General features: G+C 46.6%; 1 protein-coding gene across 7 annotated transcripts in view; it reads left to right on the top strand.

The window, feature by feature from the left end:
• LOC118395356 (catenin alpha-2) overlaps nucleotides 1-12,642 on the top strand; it is a 697,964-nt gene extending 685,322 nt beyond the window's left edge. For all 7 annotated transcript variants that reach the window (XM_052464403.1, XM_052464401.1, XM_052464402.1 and 4 more), the window contains 2 exons: nucleotides 6,702-6,836; nucleotides 10,464-12,642. In XM_052464403.1, the coding sequence (XP_052320363.1) occupies nucleotides 6,702-6,836; nucleotides 10,464-10,751 (423 nt within the window). In that variant the 3' untranslated portion in view covers nucleotides 10,752-12,642. The remainder of the gene's footprint in view (nucleotides 1-6,701; nucleotides 6,837-10,463) is intronic.
• The last annotated feature ends 7,470 nt before the right edge of the window (nucleotides 12,643-20,112 follow it).

Below are 20,112 nucleotides of genomic sequence, written 5' to 3'. Positions count from 1 at the left end.
TCAGGCTATAATTCCTCTTTGGAAGGAAGGTTTGGAAAGAGAAATTCCAGCCTGAAACCCTAACTAAATATTGTTCTGTTTCACAATATTCCGTTTGGATTCCAGGCTAGAATTCATCCTCCCCAATCAGTGGCAGGAAAGAGAGGGAGCCAGTTAGAGGGAGAGAATGAAGCTGCCTGCTTTCCTTGGCGGCCTTGGCAAGGTAATGGTCCGTGCTGTTTATTTACACCAGGAGGGAATCTGCTGAGGAGATGGCCGATTAGTCAGGCAACCATATTGTCATCTGCCTGCCTGAACCGGGCTGGCCAGGAGCAGGGAGAAACTCGTGGTTTTCTGGTGTGATGGAGAAAGGGGGTTGTGTGTGTTTCCAAGTGTTTGTATACAGCGTGTGTGTATTTGGTTTGTGTGTGTTAGTGGAATTAGTGGTAATGCTAGCCAGGAGTGGCAGTGGGTGCAGTAATCATGTCCTAGGAGCTGCTTCCACTTTCTGCCTCACTGGCTGCAAGATCAGCATGCAGCACTGCATGAACACAGCTTTAAGGGGGCATTAGTGCGTGTGTGTCTTGTAACCCATTGTGTTTGCGGAATCTGACCCCCGTGAGATCATTAACGTAACTGAAATCCTCATTTTTCAAAGCTCATTCTGTTTGATCATACCCAAATAATGTTGTTGACTCATCCTACTTGAAGTTGTGGCCAAAGCATATTAAAGAATAAAAAACCTCAGTAAATCCCTATCTCAAACACGTTTTTGCACAGTTTCAAAAAACGCTTGACATTTGCTTAGATAATGGCATCATCCTCTTTGGCAGAGACAGGCCCCTTTGTAATTGGTCCAGCAGCTTTCTCCAAATTCTCTGGTGGGGAGACATGGCCGTGCCCGAATACCAATACTAGCGTACAACATACTGCATCCTTAAACTGCATCCTATGTACTCATCGTTGCATGCTATTTAGCATGTACTGTTTCAGTAAAAAGTGTGCAGTATGCCACGGCCACAACACAGTAGCAGGTATGCAGGTGGGTTTTTCTCAATTCAACAGACATGCATCACATTAACCAGTCTGATAATATCTCATTTCCAATTTGATACATTTACCTATACTCAGGGGGGGGGGGCTCTTGGAGGGCTAGTGGCATGGCATTTGGGAGCTTGGGCTGGTGGCTGATATTTCGCTGGTTTCGGGTTCCCGTTTTTGACCTTGTGAGAGACCTGTCGACGTGCCCTTCAGCAGGGCGTTGACCCTGGTTGCGTCTGTGGGTCGTTCTGGATGGGAGTCTGTTAGATGACTGAATGTAATGTAAATGTTACGCAGCTTCAAAAAAGCACAAAAGAGAGTACAATGACCAAGGCGTGACATGATGAAGACCAAGAGAACAAGAAAGCCTATTCAATGAGAAGTTATTTTTCAAAGATGTAGCCTACGATTCAATACTTGTGATCGTTTTAAGGAGAACAAGAACTACTCAGCCTACATTTGAACACCACCTCAGAAGCTTCTCTATGTGGCAACTTCCCAATAAAGTAGCCGAGTTTTGTTGCTTGGCTACTTGAAGAGAACTAGCGCCTATCGCTCATAGTTCACCTCTTCCAATGCATTGTGGGAATAGTGTGCATCAAAAAAGTGTGCATCAAATTCCACTAGATTTAGAGACGAAATGAGTATAACATCCTGGCATTAAAATCATACCCCATTTTCTAAACTTCACATAACTATAAAACATTCTATTTCTACATATTGAGAACGTGTCATGTGTTATTGGTTCATTTTGGTATCACAAACCCCATATCAGATTATCAGCTGTTGCCAAAGCCCAAACTAGTATGAGATCCAGGCATTTAAAGTATACTTGATTTTTTTTTTAAATGTCACATACTATGAAACTTAATTTCTTTCACACTCAAATGGCCTACTATTTAGGACACACGTATGGGTATTTGAACACGGGCTCGGGAATGCACAACACACTCACAGCACACTCACAGCACACTCACCGCACACAAGCAAGCCAAGCAATCCTTAGCTGGTGTTAGCAAAAGAGACAAAGCATCTGCAACAACTGAAGTATCTCGCCAGTCACTTCTATTTCAAATGATGTGGTTTGTAGTTTCAAGTTGTATTAGTCGTATACACAGGATATACATGGTATATACACTGTCCAACGAAGTGCTTACTCACTTGTGCGGTTTGTAAGAGTTGTCCTGCTTGATGTTCGGAAGCCGTCAGCTAACGTTAGCCGACAAGAAAGCAAAGCCAAAGCCGATCCTCCGCACATCAACCATCTGGCCTTTCCTGTTTTATGTCAAGAGGAAACCGAGTTAGCTGTTGTTGACTGTAAAAGGTAGCAGCTGAGCTGCCAATAATTAGTTTTAGTTTTTTTAACCAATATACGCCCAAACCCCTGTTGTTTCTAACAGGCCAAGCAGGGGCACAGAAAAGCTGATTTTTAACGTCCTTAATCATTAAAAAAAAAAAATCTAGTTCATTCATCCATTTTGTGTATTTATTCAACCGTTATAGCGTTGATTATAATATCTCTGATCAATGTGATCTGCACATTGACTCGGCACCAGTACTCCTTATACAGTATATAGCCACATTATTGTTATTTCTTTGTTACTAATTCCTTTTTTATTTAGCCATTTTTTATATTGTTGGTTAAGTGTTTGTGAGTAAGCTTTTCACAGTAAAGTCTACACCTGTTGTATTTGGCGCACGTGACAAATAAAGTTGGATTTGAATCTTTGAAAGACGCCAAGTCATTATTTACTGTACTTTGAAGTATACTGAACAGAAATGTAGTGGGTGCGTGTTGGTGGCAGGAAGTCAGGCGCAGGAGAACAAAGAAATAACAAACTTGGCATAAACGGAGTCGTTTAATAAGTGCTGACCAAACTCCAAAAAAAACAAAATATATAAAATAACAAAAGTGGGTACAAAACCCGTCGAAGACCAACACAATCACATACAATCAAACAATCTCCGACAAGGACGTGAGGGGAAACGGAGGGTTAAATACACAACATGTAATCGATGGGATTGGAACCAGGTGTGAAGGAAGACGAGACAAAAGCAATGGGAAATGGATCAATGGCGGCTAGAAGGTGGGTGACGTCGACCACCGAACACCGCCCGAACAAGGAGAGACAAAAAAATATGAAACATGGAACAATTACAGTTCATATAAAGAAATCAGATCATTTAAATAAATCCATTAGGCCCTAATCTATGGATTTTACATGACTCGGAATAAAGATATGCATATTTTGATTCGAGATTTAAAAATGTAGGGGGCATTGATCAGAAAACAAGTCAGTATCTGGTGTGACCACCATTTGCCTCATGCAGCATGACACATCTCCTCTGCATTGATCAGGCTGTTGATTGTGGCCTGTGGAATGTTGTCCCACTCCTCTTCATAGGCAGTGTGAAGTTACTGGTTATTGGTCGAGAACTGTAATAGCTGTAGTACACGTTGATCCAGAGCATCCCAAACATGCTCAATAGGTGACATGTCTGGTGAGTGTGCAGGCCATGGAAGAACTGAGACATTTTCAGCTTCCAGGAATTGTGTACAGTTCCTTGAGACATGGGGCTGTGCTTTATCCGGCTGAAACATGAGGTGATCCTGACAGAAGAATGGCACAACAATGGGCCTCAGGGTCTCGTCATGTTATCTCTGTCCATTCCAATTGCCATCGATAAAATGCAATTGGGTTCGTTGTCTGTAGCTTATGCCTGTCCATACCAATAACCCCACCGCCACCATGGGGCACAATGCTAACATCAGCAAACCGCTCGCCCACACAACACCATACACGTGGTCTGCGGCTGTAAGGCCAGTTGGACGTACTGCCAAATTCTCTAAAAGGACGTTGGAGACGGCTTATGGTAGAGACATTAACATTACATTCTCTGGCAGCAACCCTGCAGTCAGCATGCCAATTGCATGCTCCCCCAACATCTGTGGCATTGTGTTGTGTGATAAAAATGCACATTTTAGAGTGGCCTTTTATTGTACCCAACACAAGGTGCACCTGTGTAATGATCATGCGGTTTAATCAGCTTATTGATATGCCACACCTGTTAGGTGGATGGAATACCTTGGCAATGGAGAAATGCTCACTAACAGGGAAGGAATCAAATTTGTGCACAACATTTGAGAGAAATAAAGATGACTTCGTCAACCATTTTGAAAAGAAGGTCGACGACATCCGATCCTCGTTTGCTAAGTCAAACGACACCGCTGGTTCTGCTCACACTGCCCTACCCTGTGCTCTGACCTCTTTCTCCTCTCTCCAGATGAAATCTCGCGTCTTGTGACGGCCGGCCGCCCAACAACCTGCCCGCTTGACCCTATCCCCTCCTCTCTTCTCCAGACCATTTCCGGAGACCTTCTCCCTTACCTCACCTCGCTCATCAACTCATCCCTGACCGCTGGCTACGTCCCTTCCGTCTTCAAGAGAGCGAGAGTTGCACCCTTCTGAAAAAACCTACACTCGATCCCTCCGATGTCAACAACTACAGACCAGTATCCCTTCTTTCTTTTCTCTCCAAAACTCTTGAACGTGCCGTCCTTGGCCAGCTCTCCCGCTATCTCTCTCAGAATGACCTTCTTGATCCAAATCAGTCAGGTTTCAAGACTAGTCATTCAACTGAGACTGCTCTTCTCTGTATCACGGAGGCGCTCCGCACTGCTAAAGCTAACTCTCTCTCCTCTGCTCTCATCCTTCTAGACCTATCGGCTGCCTTCGATACTGTGAACCATCAGATCCTCCTCTCCACCCTCTCCGAGTTGGGCATCTCCGGCGCGGCCCACGTGATTGCGTCCTACCTGACAGGTCGCTCCTACCAGGTGGCGTGGCGAGAATCTGTCTCCTCACCACGCGCTCTCACCACTGGTGTCCCCAGGGCTCTGTTCTAGGCCCTCTCCTATTCTCGCTATACACCAAGTCACTTGGCTCTGTCATAACCTCACATGGTCTCTCCTATCATTGCTATGCAGACGACACACAATTAATCTTCCCTTTCCCCTTCTGATGACCAGGTGGCGAATCGCATCTCTGCATGTCTGGCAGACATATCAGTGTGGATGACGGATCACCACCTCAAGCTGAACCTCGGCAAGACGGAGCTGCTCTTCCTCCCGGGAAGGACTGCCCGTTCCATGATCTCGCCATCACGGTTGACAACTCCATTGTGTCCTCCTCCCAGAGCGCTAAGAACCTTGGCGTGATCCTGGACAACACCCTGTCGTTCTCAACTAACATCAAGGCGGTGGCCCGTTCCTGTAGGTTCATGCTCTACAACATCCGCAGAGTACGACCCTGCCTCACACAGGAAGCGGCGCAGGTCCTAATCCAGGCACTTGTCATCTCCCGTCTGGATTACTGCAACTCGCTGTTGGCTGGGCTCCCTGCCTGTGCCATTAAACCCCTACAACTCATCCAGAACGCCGCAGCCCGTCTGGTGTTCAACCTTCCCAAGTTCTCTCACGTCACCCCGCTCCTCCGCTCTCTCCACTGGCTTCCAGTTGAAGCTCGCATCCGCTACAAGACCATGGTGCTTGCCTACGGAGCTGTGAGGGGAACGGCACCTCAGTACCTCCAGGCTCTGATCAGGCCCTACACCCAAACAAGGGCACTGCGTTCATCCACCTCTGGCCTGCTCGCCTCCCTACCACTGAGGAAGTACAGTTCCCGCTCAGCCCAGTCAAAACTGTTCGCTGCTCTGGCCCCCAATGGTGGAACAAACTCCCTCACGACGCCAGGACAGCGGAGTCAATCACCACCTTCCGGAGACACCTGAAACCCCACCTCTTTACCTAGGATAGGATAAAGTAATCCTTCTCACCCCCTTAAAAGATTTAGATGCACTATTGTAAAGTGGCTGTTCCACTGGATGTCATAAGGTGAATGCACCACTTGTAAGTCGCTTCTGGATACATTGCAAGCCCAAATTAACATGGTCCCTTAGCTAGCTTTTTCGGCCAATTAACTTGGCTTTCCCAATGTATCCTAGCCCCCTTAAAGACAAGGAAGTGACCCCTGTGTGAATGTATCCCTTCCCTTCAACTCTATACATGCTGCCTGAATGTTGTAGTTAGGACCATTTACTGTTAATGGTGGAGAAAAAGGTGCCTGTACAAAACGGTGCCCGGGAGCGTTTTAAAAGTAAAGTAGCAAACGCACCAGTCTTTCATTACCCACCAGGAAACTTGTGGGCCGCTGCAATTTTCGCTGCATGACGTCCAGAACATATTACAGCTACTTCGTGTGCATTTACAAGTGGGACTGAAAAGCCTTTGTCCCGCTCCCTCTCTGTGCCTGTGCCTCAAATGGCACCCTATTCCCAAATGGTCCCGTGGGCACTGGTGTAAAGAAGTGCACTATTTAGTGAATAGGGTTACCTTAGTATATACTAGAGGTAGACTCATATGGCTTCTCAACAATAGAGGGCCCGGAAAGGACTTGCTAATTGCCCCTGCTATTTCGATGATTGGGTTGTTTTTCTGCTGTAGGAATGAGTACAGTGGATAAATGACATGCCATTAGTAAAGAAAATAGTGCACAACCATTTTATAAACTACTTCTGATGTACAAAACAAGACTATTTCTTAACCCTGCTTCTTAACACATTTTTCAGCTATTTTCCCTGTTTTTAAACTCACCGTGTTTCTGCGTGTGTGCATGTCTCAGTGCCCTGACTCGGCCTGCAAGCAGGACCTGCTGGCCTACCTGCAGAGAATCGCCCTGTACTGCCACCAGCTCAACATCTGTAGCAAGGTCAAGGCCGAGGTCCAGAACCTGGGAGGAGAGCTCATCGTCTCTGGGGTAAGTCTCACCACACAACACCCTAACATGGTACAGTCAAGGCTCTGGGTCTCCGTCAATAATTGTATTCAGGTGCATAAAGCATTGGTGAGCAGCAATGTTCTGTCTGTGGGCCTCATTCCTTTATCTCAATAGTTACAAGGGACCTTCCCTATGCTTCCTCCCTCCTCGTTTCATACAATTCCTCTCAAAGGGCATTGGAGGAGTTCTGAGAGAGAGCCTTGGATCCTCTCATTCAATGCACTTTGAGAGGAATATATTAAACAACAATGGAGGAAGCAAGGATTTGAACGCTAGTAACGTTTTCAGACAGCTCTAGTCTGTTCTCCATCAGCGCTTGTCTAAAAACACAGGACAGATGACGGCAGCGTTATGGTGGATGCTAACTACTGAACTGCTTAGACGCATGTCAGTTAGTTTCAACTTTAAATGGTGTTTTAAGCTGACGCTGAACAGGTGGAAATTAAATGCATGCCAAATCTCAAATCCACCCCACTATGCACTTGTGGGGTGAATCTCAATCATGTCACTTGGCATCCTTCCCGTGTCCACTTGTCTTGATCGAGAGGGGAAAGAAAGCTAGTTGATACTGTTGATTTACACCCCATTTCTAGGAAATGGTATGGCGTTTTGGAAAGGACTTTATCCTTAGGCTCTAGTATAAAATGCCGGCTGCCAAAAAGACCACCTTTCAGAGAGACTCAGAGTTTGATATTTTTTTTACCGCAATTACCCTATGATTTTACATAACATTATAACATTTCAAAATTATTACACAATAAATGTGGCAGTATATTGTCCAATGGCAGTAGAAACGTTAATGGATAATATTGTAGCAATCCTTGCCATACTGAGCCACGTTCTCACCAGTCAACCCTATTGGCGCGATGCGTAGGCTGTTTGTCGCCTTTCACGCCAGCAACCCGGGTTCGTTTCCTTGCCCTGCCATTTTGCTACAATATGCTAAAAGCTCAAATGATGCCAATCAATAGAGCAGTGATCAAATGTTATTGGATGTGTACACAATAATCTACATGGCCAAAGGTATGTGGACACCCCTTCAGAGCAGCGACCGTGGACCCTCTGCTGCTGTCTCCCTCTCTCCGCTGAGACTAATGTCGTGTTCAAAACAACTGAGAACTCGGAAATCTCCGACTTCCAACTTCAGTGCGTTCAAGGGAATTCTGGAGAAAAAAAAACGCGATCTGACTGGGAAAAATTATCCACCTCGGAATTCCAAGTTGGAAACTTGGAAAACTCTTTCTAGAGCTCTGACTTTCCGACCTGAAGATCACAAATGTCATGATTTGACCTCGTTTTTTTGAGGGGGGATTTCCTTCCTAGCTGTCTTGAATGCACCGTGACCATCAGAAGCATGTACCATCAGTCACGTAAAATTTAAAAAAGCAATTATTTGAAAATTAATTGAAAATTACCATCACAATAAGCAAAGCCAAGTGTCGGCTGGAGTGGTGTAAAGCTCGACGCCATTGGACACTCTGGAGCAGTGGAAACGCATTCGCGTCACCATCTGGCAGTCCAACAGCCGAATCTAGGTTTGGCGGATGCCAGGAGAACGCTACCTGCCTGAATGCATAGTGCCAACTGTAAAGTTTGGTGGTGGAGGAATAATGGTATGGGGCTGTTTTTCATGGTTTGGACCCCTTAGTTCCAGTGAAGGGAAATCTTAACGCTAACAGCATACAGTACAATGACATTCTAGACTATTCTGTGGTTCCAACTTTGTGGCAACAGTTTGGGGAAGGCCCTTTCCTGTTTCAGCATGACAATGCCCCCGTGCACAAAGTGAGGTCCATACAGAAATGATTTGTCAAGATCGGTGTGGAAGGATAACTCATCTCAACTCCATTGAACACCTTTGGGACGTGTTGGAATGCCGACTGCAAGCTTGGCCTAATAGCCCAACATCACTGCCCAACCTCACTAAAGCTCTTGTGGCTGAATGGAAGTCCCTGCAACAATGTTTCAACATCTAGTGGAAAGACTTCCTAGCAGCAAAGGGGCAACCAACTTCCTGTGATTTTGGAATGAGATGTTCAACGAGGAGGTGTCCACGTACTTTTGGTCATGTAGTGTATTTTCGCGCACGTCCCTCCATTAAACACTCTCACTGAATTCTCGGAATTGTTCAATTCAGGAATTGTAAAAATGTCCACAATCATCTGTTGAAATAGACCTCCTATTCTGATTGGCATATTATGGCGAGAAACACTCAGGTCCTCGAGTAACACTCCTCTCGATCGTTGTTTGGCAAAACTGTCATTCTCTCTTTCCCTTCGCGGTGCCAACCCCAACCCAGGGAGTCCTCAACACAACTGACAATTAAGCGTTGAAAAACATGGCCCTCGCTATACGACACCTACTTTTTTTCCCCCCAGACACTTCTTAATTAGCAGTTGGTGGAGGTCAGGTGTACCTCTCTTCTCTCCCTGCGTTTTGTTTGGCTGACATTTAGAGGCTGCGGCTGGCCCCCCCAACACCCTTGCCCCCCCACCCCGAGAAGGGAGTCAACCGCTAGAATTAATTGGCTCCGAACTCCAGCTGGTCACTATAAAAAGGTTAGCAGCACGGTGGGTGCCCCTGATACCCCGAATTATGCTTGAAATACCAAGTAATATGCAGCCATTTAATCCCGACAAGATGAGCTGAAACTCTATGGGCACTACGTCTGAAATGGCACCCTATTTTGACCAGCACAAAATGTGTTCACTATCACAGGCTCTGGTCGAAAGCAGTGCGCTATATAGGGAACCACATAACCATGTTCTGTTGGACACCCGCTTTCTCTTAATGAGCCTGTCATATCAGAGATGTGTTGGAGGCACAGCGGTCACTCTGACCCTGTCCAGCTACTCAGGGCTCTGATAAGACGAGTGAGGGACCTGCTATCGCCCTGCGGGGGAGACCAGAGACAGAGATCTCACCTCTGTACTGTAAGAACCGCTGGCTTGATAAAGCCTTCTTCAGTGAGAGCTCTTTGCCGCAGGCAGTCCTTGTTATCTTGCAGCGTGACATGGGATGTCTGAAAGACTCTGAAGAAAGGGGTGCATCTCAATACCCTTTCATTGAAGAAATAACAGGTCTCCAATTGGTTGGTTAGTATTAATGCTTACACCTGCCCAATAGATATGCTTCATTGAAGTCCTGAAAGAAATCCAATTGGTTGGATTATTGCTTATTGCTCACCTATCCAATCACTTAGAGCTTCCTTTTCCCCTCTCCTTCTTCCCACCTCTCCCTCCCCTCTCCTTCTTCCCACCTCTCCCTCCCCTCTCCTTCTTTCCACCTCTCCCTCCCCTCTCTTTCTTCTCACCTCTCCCCCTCCTCTCCTCCCTTCCTCCCCTCATGGGGTCTGCAGAATGTTGCATGTGCAGTTGATGATGCAGGTTTGCGGTTGACCTGACCATGGCTTCCATTGCAGGTGTTATATATGTGATGGTTTTTCACATGTCCATTTTAATGTATTAAGCTGACCGAGTAAAAGCAGTTCCTATGTAACTACAATGTTGTTACCACAGTAGTGAAATAGGTGTATCCGTGCAACGTAAGATATGGTGTTGGTACAAGGATCTTAACTTCTAAGTTGTCCTCTGTCTCTCTCCGTAGCTGGACAGCGCCACCTCCCTCATCCAGGCGGCCAAGAACTTGATGAACGCTGTGGTGCTCACAGTCAAAGCCAGCTACGTGGCGTCCACCAAGTACGCCAAGGTGTACGGCGCCGCCGCCGTCAACTCGCCTGTGGTCAGCTGGCGCATGAAGGCGCCCGAGAAGAAGCCCTTGGTGAAGCGGGAGAAGCCCGAGGAGTGCCAGACCCGCGTTCGACGGGGCTCGCAGAAGAAGCACATCTCGCCCGTCCAGGCCCTCAGCGAGTTCAAGGCCATGGACTCCTTCTAAAGATGTCCGCCGCCACGACGGATGTCACTGGAACCAAGAAAAACAACACCGACAACGAGAAGTTTAAGAAAACTCCCCTTCTTTCTTTGTGTTAATTTGTTTCTTTTGGTGAGATGAGAGTTGTGCTGATAATAACACCGCCTCCTTTCTTCCTTTTGAGCGAAGGGTCGATGAAAAAAAACCTACCCGGAGGACTTTGCTATCCCGCCACCTGTTCTGAACTACAGCTCCCATGAACACTTTGGGGCTTCTCGGCCAATGGGGAGCCAGCGTGCTCCCACCCATATTTATGACTATTATTACTACTGTAGCTTAACCGTGTGAGAGCCAAATGTGTGACACTTAAAACAAGAACTTACTTAAAAAAAAACGGGAGATAAAAAGTTAAAAAGAAAACATAGCAGAAGAAGGGCACCTAAATGACCGTCAATATTATTGCTATATCATTACTATTGTGGTATTGACCGGCTGCTCGTACACACATTAACTGTCTGAATGGAAACGATGAATGGCGCAGTAGTGAAATCACTGTTACAAGAGGATTGATCCATCACGGCTGATAAACTTTGGGCGGCATTTTCGTGGTGCAAAAAGAGCGCAGGTTTGTGCAAAAATGACTGTAAAACCTCGAAATAATCAGGCAGGGAGATGTAATTATTTCTTCGACAATGTGCATTATAAGGAGACGATTGAACGAGAGGTTAGTTTACTGAGTAATGCATGTGCAGACCTGATGAAACGTTTCAACTGAAATCACACTGCCTGACTATGAAGAGGTTTATAGTATTACCCCCACAGATCTGTGCTTTTGATAATATTCCCCTCCTAACTTAATCTTGTATGTTGTCCACGGTTTGAACGTTACCTTACCTGTAGAGCTAGGAATAACTTATATTTAAGGTAACTGAAAGTGTTTGGCATCCAAGTCATTTGTTTCCTTGTTCCTTCCCGACCCATAACGGCGTTCCTGAACGATGCACACACTTTATGGTCCTATGGTATTGCCTTTAAAAAAAAAATTAAAATTCTCATGATGATATCACTAACTATATCGCAGCCTGATTGGATTATTGTGTAGAGTCTAATAGTAGACACGGAGAGGTATGACTAGTTGTGGTTTGCTCAGAGAACATAAGGCTGCGTTTAGACAGGCAGCCCGATTCTGATATATATTTTTTTACTGATTTGTCTTTTAATCAGTTCAGCTATCAAAAAGATCTGATGTGAAAGATCTGATGTGATTAGTCAAAAGTGAAATTAGTGGAAAGATTATCAGAATTGGTGTGCCTGACTAAATGAAGCACGAGAGTCCTACATACATACATATACAGGTAATTGCCAAAATAATGGAAATGTGAGTAAATGAAGCATAATGACGTATATTAAAAGCAGATGCTTCCACACAGGTGTAGTTATTGAGTTAATTAAGCAATTAACATCCCAGCATGCTTAGGCTCATGTATAAAAATGCTGGGCAGGCCATTATTTGGGCTACCTACCATGGCCCCCATAGAATGACAATACCATCCACACAGCATGAATGGCCATGGAATGGTTTGATGAGCATGAAAACGATGTAAACCATATGCCACGGCCGTCTGTCACCAGATCTCCACCCAATTGAACACTTATGGGAGATTCTGGAGTGGAGACAGCATTTTCCACCACCATCAACAAAACAGGAAATGATGGATTTGGGTTGCATCCCTCCAATATAGTTCCAGACACAGAATCTATGCTTAGGCACATTGAAACTGCTCTGGCTCGTGTTGGCCCACTGCCCTATTAACACACTTTGTGTTGGCATTTCCTTTCTACTGGCAGTTACCTGTACATACATACAAACAAGTACCTTTATATTCACTGTTCTCTAATAAACCCCTCAACTTGACGGACCACCCTCCACGCCTGTTTCTTCATCACTCACAAGCGCCTATATTTTTTTATAACAACAGATATTATAATTATACGGTGGGTATTCAATTCAATTTCAGATCATGGCTTTCCAGAATGTGATTGATTTGCACACTAGTGGAAACCTATTATCTGCAATTGCCTGAATACCAGTCTATTTCTGATTTTTACCCACCGTAGAATGTCAGACGTTTCCTGGTTCCTTAGAGGGGCTAATACAAATGTATCTACAGTGGGGCAAAAAAGTATTTAGTCAGCCACCAGTTCTCCCTCTTAAAAAGAGGAGAGAGGCCTGTAATTTTCATCATAGGTCCACTTCAACTATGACATACAAAATGAGAAGAAAAAAAATCCAGAAAATCACATTGTAGGATTTTGAATTAATTTATTTGCAAATGATGGTGGAAAATAAGTATTTGGTAACCTACAAACAAGCAAGATTTCTGGCTCTCACAGACCTGTAACTTCTTCTTTAAGGGGCTCCTCTGTCCTCCACTCGTTACCTGTATTAATGGCACCTGTTTGAACTTGTTATCAGTATAAAAGACACCTGTCCACAACCTCAAACAGTCACACTCCAAACTGCACTATGGCCAAGACCAAAGAGCTGTCAAAGGACACCAGAAACAAAATTGTAGACCTGCACCAGGCTGGGAAGACTGAATCTGCAATAGGTAAGCAGCTTGGTTTGAAGAAATCAACTGTGGGAGCAATTATTAGGAAATGGAAGACATACAAGACCACTGTTAATCTCCCTCGATCTGGGGCTCCACGCAAGATCTCACCCCGTGGGTTCAAAATGATCACAAGAACGGTGACCTAGTGAATAACCTGCAGAGAGCTGGGACCAAAGTAACAAAGCCTACCATCAGCAAGGGTATTGAAGATGAAACGTGGCTGGGTCTTTCAGCATGACAATGATCCCAAACACACCGCCCGGGTAACGAAGGAGTGGCTTTGTAAGAAGCATTTCAAGGTCCTAGAGTGGCCTAGCCAGTCTCCAGATCTCAACCCCATAGAAAATCTTTGGAGGGAGTTGAAAGTCCGTGTTGCCCAGCAACAGCCCCAAAACATCACTGCTCTAGAGGAGATCTGCATGGAGGAATGGGAGAACTTGCACAATTGGTGGCTGACTAAATACTTTTTTGCCCCACTGCATGCCAGGCAGTACACTATTTACCTTTGTAAGAGTTCAGATATTCATATTGCCTATTCAACTTTGTACCTGAAACTGAAAGAGGACCAGAAATCACAAATACCGACACTCACCATATCATTTCCCAGGATGGCCATGTCACAATTCTCCAGCCTTTTCCCAAAGAGTGCACATCGTGGATTTAACATGATAGGAAGTGTGCAAGTGCACATTTTGGGAGCTGGGTGGAAAATGTGGACGAAGCTTTATGAACAGGCGAGAAGTTAAGAAAATCCAAATGAGATTCTCCCCAATGTTCACAATGTGTAAGCCCTGTGTCAGAAACATTCAGACAGTGTACTGCAGACCGACATGGATTTGAAAAGAACAGAGTGGTGGAGGGAATATGGTGGAATACTCTGTATGATGCCAATAACACATAAGCTTCATGTAGCTCACCGCAACAAGCAAACAGACAGGGTAGTGCCGAATAAATCAAATCAAATCAAATGTATTTGTCAAATACACTTGGTTAGCAGATGTTAATGCGAGAGTAGCGAAATGCTTGTGCTTCTAGTTCCGACAAAGCAGTAATAACCAACGAGTAATCTAACCTAACAATTCTAAAACTACTACCTTATACACACAAGTGTAAAGGGATAAAGAATATGTACATAAAGACCCAGACCCTAAGCTCTGCTGTGTGAAGGCATCGGAGTCCATATCGAACAGATGAGCTCTCGTCAATTGCCATTAGAGAGGGAGAGAGGGAGAGGGAGCAGTGAAGAGACAGTAGGAGAGGGAGGGAGATAGGGAAGGAGAGAGGGAGGGAGACAGGGAAGGAGAGAGGGAGAGGGAGAGAGAGAGGGAAGGAGAGAGGTAAGGAGAGAGGGAGGGAGAGAGGGAAGGAGAGAGGGAAGGAGAGAGGGAGGGAGAGAGGGAAGGAGAGAGGGAAGGAGAGAGAGGAGGGAGAGAGGGAGCAGTGAAGGGACAGTAGGAGAGGGAGGGAGAGAGGGAAGGAGAGAGGGAAGGAGAGAGGGAGAGGGAGGGGAGAGAGGGAAGGAGAGAGGGAAGGAGAGAGGGAGGAGAGAGGAGCAGTGAAGGGACAGTAGGAGAGGGAGGGAGAGAGGGAGAGGGAGGGAGAGAGGGAAGGAGAGAGGAAGGAGAGAGTGAAAGAGATAGGGAGCATTGAAGAGACAGTAGGAGAGGGAGGGAGATAGGGAAGGAGAGAGGGAGCAGTGAAGGGACAGTAGGAGAGGGAGGGAGAGAGGAAGGAGAGAGGGAAGGAGAGAGGGAGAGGGAGGGAGAGAGGGAAGGAGAGAGGGGAAGGAGAGAGTGAAAGAGATAGGGAGCATTGAAGAGACAGTAGGAGAGGGAGGGAGATAGGGTAGGAGAGCGGGAGAGGGAGCAGTGAAGGGACAGTAGGAGAGGGAGGGAGAGAGGGAGGAGAGAGGGGAAGGAGAGAGGGAAGGAGAGCGGGAGAGGGAGCAGTGAAGAGACAGTAGGAGAGGGAGGGAGATAGGGTAGGAGAGAGGGAAGGAGAGCGGGAGAGGGAGCAGTGAAGGGACAGTAGGAGAGGGAGGGAGATAGGGTAGGAGAGCGGGAGAGGGAGCAGTGAAGAGACAGTAGGAGAGGGAGGGAGAGAGGGAAGGAGAGAGGGAAGGAGAGGGGAGAGGGAGCAGTGAAGAGACAGTAGGAGAGGGAGGGAGATAGGGTAGGAGAGAGGGAAGGAGAGCAGGAGAGGGAGCAGTGAAGAGACAGTAGGAGAGGGAGGGAGAGAGGGAAGGAGAGAGGGAAGGAAAGCGGGAGAGGGAGCAGTGAAGAGACAGTAGGAGAGGGGAGGGAGAGAGGGAAGGAGAGAGAAGGAGAGAGGGAAGGAGAGAGGGAGGGAGAGAGGGAGCAGTGAAGGGACAGTAGGAGAGGGAGGGAGAGAGGGGGAAGGAGAGAGGGAAGGAAAGCGGGAGAGGGAGCAGTGAAGAGACAGTAGGAGAGGGAGGGAGATAGGGTAGGAGAGAGGGAAGGAGAGGGAGAGGGAGCAGTGAAGAGACAGTAGGAGAGGGAGGGAGAGAGGGAAGGGGAGAGGGAAGGAAAGCGGGAGAGGGAGCAGTGAAGGGACAGTAGGAGAGGGAGGGAGAGAGGGAAGGAGAGAGGGAAGGAAAGAGAGGGAGCAGTGAAGAGACAGTAGGAGAGGGAGGGAGATAGGGTAGGAGAGGGAGAGCGGGAGAGGGAGCAGTGAAGGGACAGTAGGAGAGGGAGGGAGAGAGGGAAGGAGAGGAGGGAAGGAGAGAGGGAGGAGAGAGGGAGCAGTGAAGGGACAGTAGGAGAGGGAGGGAGAGAGGGAAGGAGAGGGAGCATTGAAGAGACAGTAGGTGAGGAGGGAGATAGGGTAGGAGAGAGGGAAGGAGAGACGGAAGGAGAGAGGGAAGGAGATAGGGAGGGAGAGAGGGAAGGAGAGAGGGAAGGAGAGAGGGAGCAGTGAAGAGACAGTAGGAGAGGGAGGGAGATAGGGTAGGAGAGAGGGGAAGGAGAGCGGGAGAGGGAGCAGTGAAGGGACAGTAGGAGAGGGAGGGAGAGAGGGAAGGAGAGAGGGAAGGAGAGAGGGAAGGAGAGAGGGAAGGGGAGAGGGAGCATTGAAGAGACAGTAGGAGAGGGAGGGAGATAGGGTAGGAGAGAGGGAAGGAGAGCGGGAGAGGGAGCAGTGAAGGGACAGTAGGAGAGGGAGGGAGAGAGGGAGAGAGGGAAGGAGAGAGGGAAGGAGAGAGGGAGGGAGAGAGGGAGCAGTGAAGGGACAGTAGGAGAGGGAGGGAGAGAGGGAAGAAGAGAGGGAAAGAGAGAGGGAGCATTGAAGAGACAGTAGGTGAGGGAGGGAGATAGGGTAGGAGAGAGGGAAGGAGAGACGGAAGGAGAGAGGGAAGGAGATAGGGAGGGAGAGAGGGAAGGAGAGAGGGAGCAGTGATGGGACAGTAGGAGAGGGAGGGAGAGAGGGACTGTTCTGTAGTAAACAAACCCCCACTAGTCAGCAGCTCAACAATCAGAAGGGGAAGACACCTTCAGCACTGCTGTATGGCCCTGGAAACCAGCGCAAGATTTGGATACAAGAGCTGAGCATGCTAAAGCATGGTCCAACATAATGCTGCGACATATGCCACCAGACCTGGGTTTCAAATACTTGAAGAATCATTTGAAATACTTTCTCTGTGCCTGTTTGAGCTTGTCCATCTTATGTTAACCAATGGAAAAGTCCCAACACTGCAAATCTCACCCAAACAGACTCTAGAAAAAGCTCAATGTATTTCAAAGATTCTTCAAGTAGTTCACACTCTCATCACCGTACTGAGCCGCGCTGTCCTGCGCCAGCCTGGTTACGCACAGCAGAGTAGTGCAGTTTTAAAGCGAATTTCCTGTAATTCAATCTATTTTCCTTTGTGTTCATGTACTCTCTGGGGAGTGGGGGGCCCACACTACGCCAGCGGCTACACATCCATCCACCATAGTTGCTGGAACCGTGCCAGAAAGGATGTGAAAATTAACGATCCGAGCCAACACAGTACAGTTCGTTCAGGTCTGCACGACAGTCCACCTATTGCATCAGAGAACCTTGAGAGTTCTATAGACATCAGAACAGTTCTCTCTGTAATGTATTTACGACTTGAACGTGGCTCAGGGCCATGCCAAGGGAAATCAAGGCCTTAAAGGCAATAAAGCGAAATGTTCTGAACGTAACAGAAAGGATGCCTTCCAAACGGCCCCCTATTCCCTATAAAGGGTGCTACCTTTGACCAGAGCCCTACGGAAACCACTTGGAACACAGACAGATTAACACCCTGAATTGCACACTGTATACGTAAGATCGAAGGTTATAGCTTTTCTATTCAGCATTGAGATCCATTGTTCTTCAAATTCAGAATGAGCCGTTTAGATATGCGTTATGCTCTTGATGTCGTACTTGCTTTACGTGCACGAACGCACGCGCACACACCTTGTCCGTCTGATACAAGGGTTTGATGGAGATCCTCCGTCCTTTCATCGCTGCTCAGAATCCCTCTCTGTTGGATAGGAAACACACGTTGAACAATGATCAATGCCATCCACTCGAACGGGGGGCGCTTTCCAATCATAACGCATTGACAGGCTTAATCGCCCGCCACTCCACACCATTACACATTAGAAACAGGGTTAAAAAATGATGTTTTTTTTACCCAATAAAGCCCACGGCAGAGAAATAGACCATTACTTTACATTCAATTGGCACAGTCGGATATCGTTACTTTACATTAGATGGGCACAGCCATGTGTGGTGTCGGTAATGGATGAACAGAACATGCATGCTGTTACCAATGAATAGCTATTAGCTATTATCAATGAATAGCTGTTATCAATGGATCATAAGATGGCCATTTCAAGTCAATGGCAGCTGCTACCAATAGACCAACCGCTCTCCCACCCTGCATTTAAAGGCCAGTGTGAGGTGTCGTGCAGTACAGTGTGGACCGTTCTCTAAGTCATTCCTTTAAAGGGGCAATCCGAGATTCGAAAAATCTAATACAAGTGGCCACCCTGACACTTTTTGGGAGGTCAACAGCAAGGATGGGGCAGGAGAAATGTAACCACTCTGAAACTCACAGAAAGAGCTATAGATGCAAGGACCATCATTTTGAAGCTACGGTACACAATGTATCACAGGGGTCATTATACAATGTCTACATCATCATTCATTTAAACGTGCAGCCATGGATGTACCAATCCCAGATTGTCCCTTAAAGAGAACAGCGTCTAATATAAGAGGAGTGAGTCCCTTGAAAAGCAAAAGCTCTCGACAGACATCCCCAGCAGTCTTAAAGTAGTATTAAAAAGCCTGCAGTGTTGCTCGGATCTAATTAAACAAATATGGCCTCCCCTGCTTCCAACACAAAAAGAGGAAGAGAAGGAGACTTCAAATGAATTATTGTCCCCCGTGGGTATGTCTATACAGCTAACAGACACTATATTATGAGACTTCATGATGGTTTGTGGCCACTAGTCCCTTTAGTGAGAACGAGTGGTTTCCCAGCCCGTACTTGCATGGGTAGCCCTCAACGTCACTAGTGTACATCTCAATGATGTGAAGTGGAGACAACGAAAGGAAACCACTTGAGTCTATTGAGATGCCCCTTACCCAGGTCAGTTGGCTCTAAACATACCTTGGTTCAATAGTATTTGATTTTTTTTTTAAGATAGACTTTTGATTTAATCCATTTCCTAGTCCATAAAGAGCAAACTCCACCCAACTGGCACTCCAGGCAGGCAAAATCAACATTTTAAAAGTATTTGCAAAAAAATAGATACTCTTGGAACCGAGGTCTGACTGCAGAAATGCCACACTGCCTAACCCCGGCCCTTATCCGGAAGATGGTGGTAAACAAACAGATTTTAATGATACATTACACCAGATGGCAACTTAATGAGACAAAGCTGTCACCGTTTAAACGACTCAGAGCGAGAGAAAGAGAGGGAGGAGAGGAAGGAGGGACAGAGGGATTGGAGGGGGAGGATCATAAATGCCATTAAAAATTTGAACAAGGTCATAATAAAGTTAGAGACGGTCCCCAAAAAGACTGGACTGAAGAGAAACGTCCCTGATTTATTAATGTCTGTAATGAAATGGAGAGAAAGAGAAGGAAGAGTGAGAGAGGGGGAACAAATAAAAGAGGGGAGAGAGAGAGACGAAGGGAGACAGCGAGAGAATGAGAGAAAGAGGGGGAAGGAGGGGAAGAGAGCGAGAGAGTCAGAACCTGAGCCAATGAGGAGCAGGTCCTATCCCACACCTGGGAAATGGAGGACTCTGTCTGATCGAGCCCTTAACTTAACACTATTAAGTAAACACAATTAAGTTTTTAGGGAGAGTGAACGATGTTACTGGGTCTCAGCTGCCAAAGTCCAGATCTTTGTCTCAAAAGGCACCAAATTTGAATAGGGCTTTGGTCAAAAGTAGAGCATAACATAGGTACAAAAGGGGTGCGTCCCAAATGCCACATTATTCCCTGTCAGACCATCCATGAGGGATGTTTTCTTTTGAGGTTAAAATGTGGTTGAGCATTGGTGCTTTTTATGAAGTCTCCTCCTGTAGCCTCTTGCAGTTTATCGTACTACACAATAAGCCACGAGCAGAATTGAACCAGAGGGGCTACTGTGCATAAATTCCAAAAAACATAATGAGTATTGTGCACACACACAAAATACCAGTTTGTCCATCCTGGAGCCATCCTCTGCGGTCTTCTTGGTGGGGTCGATGACATCAGAGGAGTTCTTTTCAGGGGCTCTTTGCCTCTGGCG

The sequence above is a fragment of the Oncorhynchus keta genome, chromosome 16 (genome assembly GCF_023373465.1).
Source record: "Oncorhynchus keta strain PuntledgeMale-10-30-2019 chromosome 16, Oket_V2, whole genome shotgun sequence".
NCBI lineage: Eukaryota > Metazoa > Chordata > Actinopteri > Salmoniformes > Salmonidae > Oncorhynchus > Oncorhynchus keta.
This window is presented reverse-complemented; position numbering and strand designations above follow the sequence as displayed.